This window comes from Sipha flava, unplaced genomic scaffold (genome assembly GCF_003268045.1).
Source record: "Sipha flava isolate LNK unplaced genomic scaffold, YSA_version1 32_pilon_pilon, whole genome shotgun sequence".
NCBI classification, from domain to species: Eukaryota; Metazoa; Arthropoda; class Insecta; order Hemiptera; family Aphididae; genus Sipha; species Sipha flava.
In genome coordinates this window covers 651,142-666,231 of record NW_020273018.1, presented here as the reverse complement: position 1 = coordinate 666,231, position 15,090 = coordinate 651,142, and the positions used below count along the sequence as shown (strand labels likewise).

The following is a 15,090-nucleotide window of genomic DNA, read 5'->3' as shown; positions in this document are numbered from 1 at the left end:
TGTGCACCGCCGCCGAGAAGATACCAACGATACGCGTTTACGAGACCGAGTCGTGTGGCGCAAGTGCGGTGAAGGAAATCAGAGCCGATTGGCGCGTACGGTGAGGCCGTTGCGCAGGAGTCGGCGGGAGAGAGCGTTAAACGAAAGTTTCCGCGTTCGGTGATTGATTGTTTCAACGGACGGCTTAAACAACACACGTACACGCGCACATTAACGCGTAAACGCTAACACCGGCACACGTACATATGGTATATATAATAAGAACAACGCATGCCGCGCGCGAGCCATTAATGAGGAAATGACAAGGAAACGGTGCAGAGGCGACCGACCGACCGACCGACGGGATCCTCTATACCGTGATATCGCTTAGACTGTTTATACAACAATAATCGTATACAGTATATACGTATATAAATGTATATGGGAAAAAGACGGGGACCGGACAGAGCTAGTTGACTGCCGCGGATGGTGAGCGCGACTTGTGAGTACGTTTTATTAGCATATACGTCGACACGTTTGTATTGGCGTGTTTAGGTGTACGTAGACCGGACGAGCGGGCGGCGGTGGCGGACGGAGAAAGGAAAACACGGACGCACGCGCGTGTGTCAGTCACCGCTGCCGCCGCCACTGTTTGCGGGAGCCCCCGAGGACCCGGTTGCGATCGTTTAGCGGATGTCGCAACTGTATTACCCTGTGTGCAGGCCCACCACTGCCGTCTTGTGCCCGACAGATTTACTCGTGAGGGGAAACCGTGTCCCCCTACCGCCGCGACGTTAACACCCAATTGTCTCCTACGCACTGACGAATTGTTTTGTCGTTATTGTTACACACACATTCGTTCGTTAAAAAAATCCAACAGACCTCGTTGTTGTCACACTTATCAATTACTACACTTGTACGAGCTTTGCACTCGAAAAGTTGTGCATACATATCATAATATCGTGTTATTTTCTAGTTATACATACGTATATACGACACGGACGTTTTTTTTTTTTTTTTTCACCGCAGTAAATGACAATTTTTTAACACCGTATATTTGTATAGAATTCGATTTGTACGGAAAATAGTGTACGTCGAGTGATTTCTACCGGCGTAAGGTTTTATCGTCAAAACTATCTTGTTTACGTTTTTTCAAGCGAATCGTGAATTTTCATCCAACTGATCGATAAAGAATTTTATTGCGATTAATAATATTGGATTACTTCTTTCCCCCAACGAATATGTTATCCGGGACCGACTACGCGATGTATTATTTCATAAATGAAATCATTACACCCCTCGGAAAAGTGCGCAAAGTTTACTTGTAACGATAATAATAATTCTGATATTATTTATTAATAATAGTAATAATAATGCTACGGGAAAAAAATCCAAAGTTTATATGTAACAGGGTAACGTATTCACCACCATCACTGCTCCCACTATTTCTACTGACCTGCCTTAACGGTACAAATATTTTTAGTATTTAGCCTGGCTATTTCTATATGTTGTTTTGACAAAAGTTTTACCGCCCCTTCATCAAATCCACTAGCGTCACCCGGTCGGATCGAGTGGTGACAAACAAAAAATTTGTTGTATACGTTTTTTATATTTTCTTCTTTATTTTATATTTGTATGCATGAAAAAAAATCACTACAACACGGAGCAAACGACAACGACATGAAGGAGGAGAGGGCAAAAGTCCACGAGACGTAAGACATTACACGGGTAGTTTTCCGTCTCCGTTGCGCGTATTCAAGTACTTATAATCAACGGGGTGAATCGAAAAGAGGGCGAAAAACAAGTTCAAGAAGGGAGGAGGATGAGGATGAAATAAAAAAAATGGAGCCTCTTTTTATAATTACAACACAACCCCTTCTTTCCTTTGACTTGTATTTCGCATTCTCGTCGTCGTTGCCATCTCCATCGTCGTCGTCGTCATCGTCATTAATCCGCAATTCATACACCATGCCGTTTCTTAAGGCCATGGTGTAATAATTATACGGCATTAACATTACATTGCTGCTCGTGGCTGTAAAAAAAGTAAAATCATAATTTCAAAAAATAATCAACTGCATATCATAATGCACCGTACCGTACCTACTTACACTGTTCTCGAATATTGTCGTCAATGTGATTTTGATAAAACTTCCTCATTTGTTGATTAATTATTTTATTCATGCAATCAATGCATACCTAATATTTCATATGATAAATTATATCGTATTTCTACATTAGCTATATGGCACAATACTCTACAATTATTACACGAACGAAAACCATAGTATATTTTTTTATACTTGCATTTATTTCAGTTAGCAATTTTTAGTATTTTATTTTCATAATTTTAATTTTTTTTTTTCCTTTTTCCATTGCTTACTATACTTTTTTGTTCGCACTTTTTTTTTTTTGAGAAAAAGCTATACTCAAATATTACTAGAACACATTTGTATACTTTTCAAGCACTCGGCTTAAACAACTAAAATATCATAAATTGAAACTATACAGCAGTTAAGAACAAGTTGTATATCAACAATACAATGTTGCTGTCATTTTTGTAGATGAGTTTGTTTTATTTTCGTCTCCGTAAAAAATAATTGGTAATAGACGCTTCGTATTTACGTCATTTGTATTCCTGTGGTGGCCAAATAATAATAATAAAAAAAAAAAACTTATGAATGACAATAACTACTGCTGCATTTGTGCGGTCGACTTAAAGGAAGCGTGGAGTATCAATTTACTCATTCCCACATCAGTTAAAAACAATGCTATTGATCTTACACGCATTAGACGGTTTTTTTTAGGACCGCGCGCGAGCGTTAATTGAGTGGTCACAACAAGTAGTAGTACACGACGTGTGTATTATTTTCTCACACACGTAATCCTACCATTTGCGTCGGTAAAAATGCCTATGAATATTGTATATAAGAATAGAATGCGGTCATTTTTATATTTTCCACATTACCGGAACGACAACATCTGTGAATGATGTTTGTAAGTGCATGTATGTGTGTGTTATATGTGTACAGTTATTTGTCGTTGTCATGGATACACACTGTGAGAATTTAGCTTAATACATTACGTTTTTGTTTTGTTATCCAGAATCCAATCTAAAGAGTTCACCAATAAGGCACCCCACCCCCGACCGAGTAACGAATTCTAATTTATTTGCGTGAATATATTTTAGTACGCATGTATATATACATACAATTATTATTACGTGTTGTGTCCGTCTCTGTCAATTATCTACTTCCTTCCTGGTACACAGCCATATGTTACCTGTGTGGACCACCAAACTCTCCCTTATCGACAGACCGTATCGGTCTATGAGAGAGTGTGTGTGCATGTATGTGTCTATACTTGTATATGTGCAGAGTATGTGTATGTGTTTGGTCATTGACAACGACCGGAACTTTACGGACAAAAGAGAATTGCGCGTGGAGTAATTTCAGTCGTGTGTTTATTTTTTCACTCAAACAATAAACACTGAAAAAAAGGTAAGGCTCCGTAATAACGCAAAGTTCGTGAAATATCCCTTGATGCATGAATAGCAGCACGATGTGAAGGGCAATACCACCAGCTACTATCGACCATTGTACATAATTATACCAAAGCCCTTGCACATATTGTTCTCAGACGATTTCATTATCATTAATATTATTATTTTTATTATTATTCCATCATTTTGTTTTCCGTTCAAAGATCACACAAGCAACAGTTGCATTTTAAATTGATAAAACATGATTCAGCAACAGCAGCAAACGGCAAGCAGTATTTATAAACTCGAATGGGCTCACATGCATTCGCAAGATGTGTAAAATATAGCCGGCGTACGTATGTGAGCAATACGGTTGACTGCAGCAACGAAAGACAAAGAGAATCGATCGATAGTCAATAAAAAAATAAATAAAAAATAAATCCTTAATCACGCAATAACAACGGGTTTAATGATTTGGCAAAAAAAAACTAACTGTTAGGCTGTTTTACCCCTAAGCACACGTCTTCTTTCGGCGATAATATAAACCGCACTGAAAATTGCAGTTATGTTATGTTATAATACGCATTTTATTGTGTCTATATACCATCGCCATCGCCGTGTGAGGGATGATAAACGGCAGGGCGCGCAAAAAGTCATTAAAATAAAAATAAAGCGGCCACGCGGGTACCATAAAAATAAACAATTATCACTAAAATGTATTTTTGATATGCATTTGCAAACTTGTGTTTGCTCATCATTTATCAAATTAGAAATTAAATTAGCATCAATCAATATCGATGGTTGGTTCAACGCGGGACTTCTGCAAATGTTTTTTATAATATGACACGAGACAAAAAATATGTATGAATAAACGGTAAAAAGATTGTATTAGTTTAAAATTCAATGACGAGAGAAACTAACATCCATCGATTAGATTTTAAAAAGAAATATTATGATGTAAATAAAAAAACCTGCAAATTTATTAATTTGAAATAATACGCGTACATTCAATTAAAGTCATTAGGGGTGCCTAACGGCTTAGAAGGGTCGTCATGCAAAGAATGTGAGTTGTTATTTGAAATACAGAGTGGTAATGGTGCCGAAGGTAGTGGTATTTTTATTTTTTTTATTTTCGTTAATTGGTCTACATATGCTGTACACGTTCTGCGTGTATATTATATCGTACAAAATCAATCGAATATTTATTTTTATATGCGTTTATATAGATCCATTTATATTTTGTGTGGACGGCGGTGGTGTTGTTCAATTAAAGTTAAGAATAAGTGTGCAGTTGTGTGAAATTTAAGTCAGTGAAGGACGAGGACAAATGTGTGTGTATGAGTATGTGCTTGTATTTTCCAACCCGTTCCACTTGCGTCTGTCCCTTTTCGTGCATGTATACCTACACACAGTACAAACGTGTTAGCACAGTTGTTCATTAAAAACTGTGAAAAAGCCGCAGAAAAAATAAAAGAAAGTGGACAAAAGTCTTTAAGAGCGAATTTGTATGGCTCATTTATTGCTCTCATACTACAGAGCCGTATAACCCCCTCCCATCTTCCTTTTCCATACATCGTACATATGTTGACTATATATATATATATATATATATGGTAAATAAATTGTTAATAACTATTTTCTTTTTAAAAAACTATCACGATACGACTAGGCGGCAAAACGAAAGCCGTATTATAAGAAAATAACAACCAATACTATACAATATATAGAATGAACGTAAGACGCTCGTAACGGAAATATTTACTTGCATACATATGCTTACTTAAATATAATAACCAAAAAAATTATCGTTTCGCAATACGTACGTCAAAGAGTGCCCGCAGAATCGGGTCGACGAGGCAATATGTAATACGTGTAGTCCCTATAAAAAAAATAGAAACGACCGTTAGAAGGGTGCGCGCCCCTATGTCTCGTATACGTCTTGAAGATATTATTGTTATTATTATAGGGGACCTTGTGTGAATAGTCGTCACCGAAAAGACATTTTATTGTATACCCGGAATAACCCTCGATGACTTCCTTACAAGACGTACAGCGGAGAAAAAACCGTTAGTCTTCCAGATTTTCCCACGAGCCAAAGGCGTTCCCTCACCACCTGGTTCCATCCCTCTTCTTTTAGCTTTTGCTTCTTGGCGTTCGTCTTTTGCCCGCTCTCCGGACCGGTTTTCTTTCTTTTAAACAATATTTTGTAAACACACGTTATTTTTTCCCTTCCGCTTATAAATATAATGACGTATATTTGCATAAATATATACCAACGTTGTTGTTTTTTCAGTATACCGTGATTACTACATAAAAATGTTTACCTTGAAACCATAACAAAATTACTAACTAATGTGAAAAGTTTCACATAGTCCTCCAAGATAACTCCCGTTTTTACAAAATAAATTGTTTTATTTCAGTTTATAATATTTTCAATATATATCCTTTAATCCTAACTTCTTTAAAGTGATTGTATACTATAATATATTTTAATTAGTCTTAGTTTAACCAAAACTCTGTGCGTAATTAATAAATTTAAATAAATGTATTTTATTTTATTTCATTTTTTAATACATTTAATGTGGAAAAATATTTTAAAATGAAAAACACAAAATAAATTGGGTCAATAGAATAATAAATTTAGTAAAAGTAATACCAGATTCAAACTCTTATATTTTTGGTGATAATATTATTTAATTTTATATTCTTTTATTGCATTTTTGAAATGAGTAAATTATGAATTAAATTGATACTTCGTATGCTAAAATATATGTATATCATCATAATTCTATATTAAAAAATCATACAAAAATAATCAATATTTTATATCTACATAAATAAAAGAGCAAGCGTGCAGACAAAAAATTAATGAAAATTTTGAATTTTTTTCAATTTGAAAGACACAATTTTTGTCTTTGAAGGATGTGTATAATTGTACTTGCCTGACTAGTGTTAACATTGTTATAATGCATATTAATCAATACAAATAAAATAATTTTTGACACAACAATTAGGATCATTTCAAACTCGATGTAAAATGAATAAATATAGCTGGTACAAAAATACCAAAACATTTTAAATTTAAAATATTGTTGATGAACATAACTTAATCATAGGTATAACTGTAGCTATAACAATATAGCGTTTCTAACACGTAAAGCGTTTATTTAAAGTCACAAGTTTATCAACATTAATATGAATAAATTAAAATATTTCGAAAAAACCCTATAAAAATATAGGTCCAAAGTACTATAAGACTCAAGTAGTTACCTTACATAATATGGTTGTGTATATAAAATATACCAACGATTTTATAAAACCCAATATTTTAATTATAAAAAATAAACGTAATGCAGTATTACCATTATATGCGGATAAAAATATAAACGTTAAAAAACTATAGTTAAAAATACTTCGACCCAAATCGTAGAAATAAATTACTAAATATTAATAAATATTTGAAAATGGTAAATAGCTCTACAGCTGGCGCAAACTTACTATACAAATTAAAGTCAAGAAAAGTATGTAGTTTCATTGCAGCAACTTGATTTATGAACTAATTGGGAAATATTTTTTTTTAAATAAATTTTCAAGTGTTCCTACGTACCTACGTACGCGCTAATTAAATATAGTAAGCAATTAACCTAATATATTATAACACATATTGTTTAGTTGTAATTTTTTGTTTTACCGATAAACAAAATCAGTGATTAAAATATTTAATTTTTTTTTTTTTTTAATAACATTATAATGAGAATATTTAGTTAACACGTATAGTATATTTTGTGTATTACCTACATTACTACATCACAATTCGTTCGAATTTTACTGCGCTCGAGGAGCAAGTTGAAATTATATCTCAAAGGAAGGTAAAATATTTTCAAAATCAAATTAGGTTCAATGGAACGTACCCTTAAAAACGTTTCTATAATGATAATCTGGACGGTTTTGTAACGTAAAAGGAAAAAAAATGAATAAACAAAAACCGTGTTGATGCGGGTAAACCGTTAAGGGAACCTCTCGGTGTGCGCGATGATGGAAGCGTTTTGAGATATTGTACTATTACAGTTCCGGTCGTATAAGATTATTGATTAAGCTCGAGTGTACAACGTATAATATTTGATTAAGTGCCTAATATAATATATAATATATATATATACATAAACATTGTAACGAACGATGTACGCGATGTTGTGGGCATTAATACACATCGGGTCGGAAGAAGCAGATGCATTAGGTTTTTGACATAAGGCACGAGCCGCAGGGTATTGTGTACCGTCCGACGCATTTACAGTGTGTTGTACAGTATTTATTGTCTCCGTACACACGCGCACAATTATTGTACGTTTGCGAGTAGATGTGTGTGTGCGCGCGCGCGCGAGCTCGTGTATTTCAGTGTAGTCGCAGTGGTAGTAGTAGTAACGGTGGCGATTGTAGGTGAGTGCCGGCGGTAGCAATAATAACGGCGGCGGTTTCTGCACCGTTTGGGTTGGGAAGGGGAGAAGAAAAAAAAAAAAACTCCAAACAGTTGTTGTATTTGATCGTTTGTGTGTGTGCAGGTGATCCGGTTGATGCGCGAAGGAAGGGGACCACCAATCGGAGCCGGCTATGTCATCTGAGGAGGACGGCGGCAACGGCGGTTCTACGGCAGTGGCGGGGGGAGCCGAGTGTTTCGTTAGCGGCAGCGGCGGCGGCGGCAGCGGTGGTGGGGATTCGTTGGACGGGTCCACCGACAAACTGTTGAAGAACAAGGCGAAGCGAAGCAGACAGCGCGTGGATGCCGGCGAGCCGCGTAACAGTTACTCTTCAATACCGAATTTCAGTTCGCGACCGATCGTGTCCTCGGCACCACTACTCAATCAGGCCGCCAATTTCTACGGAGCTTTCTTTGGCCAAGGCCACCACCAACAGTACTTCTTTAACCAGGGCTTTGCGCCCGGTAAAATGCTAAACGAGTTCATCGGCCGTCAAGTCAAAGAAGAAATGATGACCATGGACTCGGCGGATTGCATGACACAACCGCTGCCCGGCCTGCCGAATTCACATGCTACCGGCCCCAACAGTGAGCTGGCCCATCACATGCTCCGGGACATATTGCAGGGCAGGAAGAAGGAGTTCCTGGCTCTGGAACAGGAATTCCGCCACTCCGACGATCCGTCGTCACCGGACAACAACATCATGAACAACAACAACAACATCAACAACAACAAAAACGACGTCAGCATGGACGATTGTACCAGCGCCGCTTCTAAGGAGCCCATGGAAATCGTCGACGGATGCAACAAACCGATCGAGCCCTCCGAGGTAAGCTCTATTAATAATAATAACAATATGATGAACAACCACGACGTGGATGATCTGAACGAGGGTAGTGATTCCGAGAGATCTTTGGGGTCACCGGTATCCGATACTAAAGAAATCACCGCAGAAGAACAGAGCAAAGATTCCGAAGTGAAAGTTGAACAGAACGAGTTGAAAAAAGCCAGAGTAGAAAATATAGTGTCTACCATGAGATCCAGCCCGTCACTGCCCGTACAGGTGAACGGTTGTAAAAAACGTAAATTATACCACCCTCAACAACACGATAACAGCGAACGATACAATACGATTGACGGAGACGACGACGATGATGACGACGAAGAGTTAAGTCCAAACGAACTCAGACAGAAAATGGTCGAGAAAAATGTTTTAAAAAATCAACTACGCACCATGCAAGAACAGTTGGCGGAAATGCAACAGAAATATGTTCAACTGTGTACCAGAATGGATAACGACGACGAGCCAGAAGACGTTAGTGACACGGAACCGGAGCAGGCGGATGTTCCAGCGGCGCGGCAACACAGTCCTCCCGCAGCACCTAAGTCGACTACGCCACCGCCGATGCCATCGTCTCCTCAAATAAATCCAAATTTTTCGAAAATGGTCAAATTCTTACCGCAAACACATATGCCCATCCACCCATCGTTCAACGGGGCCTTGACACTACTACAGCAGCAAGTGCTCCAGGAACAGCACAACACTCACAGTCAGCACCACGCTATCAACAATGCAGCGGCCATGTATCTAGGAGTCAGCCACAAACTGTTCATGGAACAGGAAGCCAGAATGGCCAAAGAAGCTGCGATAGCAGCCGAACAACAGCAACAACAACAGCAACAGCAGCAGCAACAGCAACAGCAACAGCAGCAGCAGCAACAACAACAACAACAACAACAACAACAACAACAACAACAGCAACAGCAACACGGTATCCACCACCAACAACATTTAAACGCGCACCAAATGAACGTAATGGCCAACACGCCACCGTCGATCCACCCGCAGAAAGCAGCGGCGGCAGAAACGCCGGACAAAATAGCCGCTGCGCCCACCAGTTCGGGTCGACAGACTTCAGCCGTGCCGCCGCCGTTCCCCGACTTGGAAATGTTAGCGGACGCGCTTAAATCTGAAATATCCACCACGCTCACGGGGCTTATCGACACGATAATGGCGAAGTTCGCACAACAGCGCAAGCAGTCTTCGAAGCTCGCCGACTCGGAGCTACTGATGAAGGACGTGGATCGCAAGTCGCCCAGGACAAAGGTGATCGACCGCGGTAGCCACGGCGGCGACAGGAGCACGAGCCTAGCCAATGGGTTGCCGAAAATGTTGAACGGCAACATCTACGGCGGTGGAGTCGGTTCGAACCCGGCTGGCAACGGCAACGGTCTACTGCCCAACGGGCCAGCCGATATGCGAAACGGGCTGGTGAACACAACGTGCGGCTTCAACGGTACGGACGCCACGGTTCTCGGCCACGTCCGGGGTCCTCAAATGTTCACGCCCAAGGTGCACGGCTCGGCCGGCCTCAGTAACGCGGCTGCAGCGGCCGCGCTGTACTCGTCCATGAGCGGGCTACCATCGCATCTCAACCCATTCTGCATGGATCGCGAACCGGCTCCGGAACAGGCCGAGGCCCTCAGTCTGGTAGTCGTACCAAAGAAGAAACGGCACAAGGTCACCGACACTCGGATCACGCCACGCACCGTCAGCCGGATACTGGCCCAGGATTCCATGAACAATAACAACAACAATAGCAACAGTAATAACAACAACATTAACAATAACCACAGTAGCAGCAACAACAATAACAACAATTCCGTGGACACCAGGGTACCGGGAAACTTGGGTGGTGCGGCGGCCGCAATCCTGCAGCAGTCCATGCCTTGTTCCGCGGCCGACGATTCGTCTCCGCCGTCACAGCAAAGAGTTTTCCATCAGCAGTCACCGGTCGCACCACCCCAACCACCGCCACCAATGCTGCCAGTGTCGTTGCCCACTTCAGTGGCCATACCTAACCCCAGCCTGCACGAGTCCCAAGTGTTTAGCCCTTACAGCCCTTTCTACACCAGCCAACACCAAGGCGGACCGCATCACATCCCATCGTCCAGCCCACCGGGTATGTCTGACTCACCACCCCCGCCACCACAGCATCACCACGGCTCATTGCTTCATCCTGCCCTGTTGGCTGCTGCTCAACATCACAACTCGTCACCGGACCTGATGAACATGAAAGCCCGTATCGACATGTCCATGGGCAACGGTGGCAACGACAGCGTCGACCGCATATCGGAGTGCAACTCCGGAGACGGTCCTTACGACGGAATGTCGCCTATATTATCCTTTTTATACAAAAAATACCGTGAAAATTCATATATATAATACTTTTTTCAGCTATACTCTTTCTCCACTATAATATTTCGTTTGGGTAATATATTTCGACCTTTTCTTTTCTGATTACATATTATAAGACATATAGTACGTGGTACCGAAATAAAAAAAAAATTAAAAAATGCGTGTCCCCTTTATAATATTCCTTAAGAAGTCCAATAACAGTCAAAGTACTTTGCATGTCCAAAGGAAATTATACGATTTCTACAAAATAGTTTAATTCGTTTGAATGAAAAAAGAATTATTCGTTTATTGATATATTTAAACGTTGTTGCGTGTACATTTTTGATTTTAATTTTACCTATACGTGTATATAGTAGGTATTATTGATATATTATTCAGTTATGTACTGATTTCCCTTCGCCCTCACCTCCGTATGACTTCAACGATTCCAAACGATAGGATTAATTACATGCACGCATCGTATTCCAATAAATCTGTCTTGAATTAATGCTTTATCTCGACACATTAATTGATTTCGAAAATGAGGCTAATTATTGCGTTGTTATTTAGTCACATGAATTAACAGCCAAGGAACAATTTGTACAAGTGTGTGTATTATTATTATTATTATTTATTTATCCGCACTATAGGAACCCGACACTTGAATAAATACCGGGTTTTGGGATGTGTATACGTCGTGGGACATAGGGAAGCCCCAGGAAAATGTATTATACAAACGGAAGACCTATAAAAGAAACAAAACTTGCGCCATTAATTGAATTACCCGTAGCTAAGATTTGAAAACGATACCTTATCGATATTGCTTAAAACGCGTATGTGTACATGTATATGTATACACTGAACGCCGTGTATATGCAATGCGATTGTAAAATTATTAAATGTATAGACAATAATTTATTTTTTGTATGATGAACTAAAAAATACAATTTTTCCCTAACTGTTATGTATACGTCAACTCTGACACCCATGCACTTGCGAAAAGCCAAACTGATGTTCTTCTGGGTCCGATACCCCAGCTCGGCCATTCTGAAGATGTACTTCCCCGACATCAAGTTCAACAAGAACAACACCGCACAATTAGTCAAATGGTTCTCGAATTTCAGGTAAAATATTTATACAAGTTTCAGTAACTCACGTACAATTATATGTAGCAGGTTAATTATATTATACATAGACTTTAGTTGTAACACGAAGGAGGATCGAGAACAAAACAAACGTTATGGTATAATATGACGTATGAAGTATATATAATATTTATACTCGTCGACTCGTATAAATAAGCTATTAATTTTTTTATCGAAAAAAAATATATATAAGCACATGGTTGATAAAACACGAAGAAAAGTAATTCATCCAAACCATGTGGGTGTTAAATTAATTCTAGCTTTCTTTTCGTCTCCGTATGCGGGCAACGTCCTATTTTTGTAAAGCACCTGTTTTAAGTGTTTTTCCTCTCCCTCTAGCATGTAGCGAACATTATTTTAATTCCGTATGTACATACGCATATACATTTATATATGTATACCGTGGGTATTTTATTATCCGAATAGGATGAACTGTCAAAAAAAAAAATGTACTCACCGTGTATTTTACACAATATAATTATCTCGTTTCCTTACGGGGGAGGAAATTTACACTTTATTTAACATTTTCTTTTCATCGCGCGCGTGTACGCACATTACTGTCCTAATTAACGCAAAACGAATCTATACAGCGATTTCCACTGTTTCTTATTAAACGTCACGGCCATTACTACAGTAGTAGTGTAGTTTCAAAAACTAGGGGGAAACACGTATTATTGTGACTAATTTGTGACTTTCGAGGGTCGTAATACTAATAAATAAAAAAATTTAAAAAAAAAAGCATTTCATCGAGGTCAAAAGGTACGCGCGCGTATATTACTACGCAACGATAGCTACACACTTGGGATTTCCGATATATACTGAAAGGGGTAACGTATTTACAATGAAAACAGTGAATTTATTAAGTATCCCGTGTATGTAAAGTGTACAAATATATATACGGCCCATAGAAATGATTGGCTTTTCATCGCCGTCATCGTCCGTTATCCATAATATATAACATCAATTATTAACTTGTGTACGTACATAATACATGTAATATTGAGTGTTAGGTACCCATCTTCGAATGCGGCTATTCTTCGCTGCCTCATATATATTGAGTGCGTTTCGGAAAAGAGCAATATGCATGAGCTTACTCGAATCGACTCGATCCACTGAATTCCATATACATTTCTATGTATCTCACTATATAATTTTTCACGTTTAATATACACCATCATAATTTTGAGGTGCTCGACGAGTATTCCAATTATAAACAGTCGTCTTTTTTTTCTGTTCCCAACAGAGAGTTCTATTACATTCAAATGGAAAAATATGCACGACAAGCCGTTAGCGAGGGCTTGCAAAGATCCGAAGACATACACGTGAGCAAAGACAGCGAAATCTACAGGGTTCTCAATTTGCACTACAATCGTAATAATCACATCGAGGTGAGTGCTTTTCCGCCGACGATAGTGTGACAAAATGCGTTACATTGTATCGCACGATATATATAATTATTTATAATTATATCTACACAGATACATTCCATGTATACTTCGAATTGGGTTTATAATGTCTTAAAACTATATTTTATTTCAGGCTCCTAGCAATTTTGAATATGTAGTCCAACAGACGTTACGCGAATTTTTCGTGTCCATCCAAAACGGTAAGGATACGGAACAATCGTGGAAGAAGTCCATATACAAAGTGATTTCTCGCATGGACGATACCGTTCCGGAGTACTTCAGGTCTCCGAACTTCCTCGATCAACTCGAATAAACAGTATATATATATATATATATATATATATATATATTTACATATATACATGTATATATATATTTGACATCGCGTCTGTAAACTGTGCTTTTTTATGTACAATTATTATCGTTTTTATTTAAAGAAACAAAAACAAAAAAAGCTCAATACAATGAGTTTTTTTAATGGGTTATATTATATTCTATATGCATTGTTGTGTACAGTCATTTTGAAGACAAATTTTATAACATTCATGTTTTACTTTGGTTTCTAAATATTTTTATAAAATTAAGGGTGGTCTCTTTGTATAAAGAAAATATTATGTTGTACAAAAATTTAAATTTATCTTTACTTATTTTATTTTTATATAATTATATATATTTTAAAAAGAAAAATTATAATAACCTATGTATTAAAATTATATAATTATATATATATATAGGTTTTTGTATAATGAATAGTCTAATGTAAATAATAAACAAGAGACCCACCAATTTTTATTTATGAAAAAACAATATTACAATATTGATGTATAGTAGAGATATTATTGTCCCAACGATGGGTCAGTTAATGTACACAACATATTTATATTTATTAATTGATTGTTAAAAAGTAAATTTTATTCACACGGGGTACCCATTTTATTATTATTATGTATAATTATTTTTATTTTACATCAATGTTTAGGTTAGATTATATTGTTATATTCACAAATTTATAGCACTTGAAAACAACACCCGATGGTTCGTACCATACGGTGTTTTTCTATCCTCCCCTTACCCCACTCACGTGATCTCACATTATTCCGATTATTATTTATTTAGCGTAATTTTTATTTTTTAGTTTATTTATTTTATTTATTATAATTTATTTTATTTTTTTTTTTTTTTTTGGTGTGGTGAGTTTCTCCTAGTCAAATAAATTTAAAAAAAGGATCATATATAATAATTCTTATGATATTATTATTTTGTCGTTATTATTTATTATTATTATGATTATAATTATTATAATATATTATATATATTTATATACATATATACATATATATAATTTAATTTTCCCCTCTATACGCGGTACCTCTGCCGATAAACATTTTCAATTATTAATAATCATTAATCAGTTTACAGACAGCTACTT

The 15,090-nt window shown here is 37.6% G+C and overlaps 1 protein-coding gene across 2 annotated transcripts in view; it reads left to right on the top strand.

Moving 5' to 3' along the window:
- LOC112686921 (homeobox protein prospero-like) overlaps window positions 1–14,085 on the top strand; it is a 41,229-nt gene extending 27,144 nt beyond the window's left edge. For both annotated transcript variants that reach the window (XM_025559416.1, XM_025559415.1), the window contains exons 2-5: window positions 8,017–11,114; window positions 12,081–12,234; window positions 13,499–13,643; window positions 13,795–14,085. In XM_025559416.1, coding sequence (XP_025415201.1) covers window positions 8,066–11,114; window positions 12,081–12,234; window positions 13,499–13,643; window positions 13,795–13,974 — 3,528 coding nt within the window. In that variant the 5' untranslated portion in view covers window positions 8,017–8,065 and the 3' untranslated portion in view covers window positions 13,975–14,085. The remainder of the gene's footprint in view (window positions 1–8,016; window positions 11,115–12,080; window positions 12,235–13,498; window positions 13,644–13,794) is intronic.
- Window positions 14,086–15,090: the final 1,005 nt, after the last annotated feature.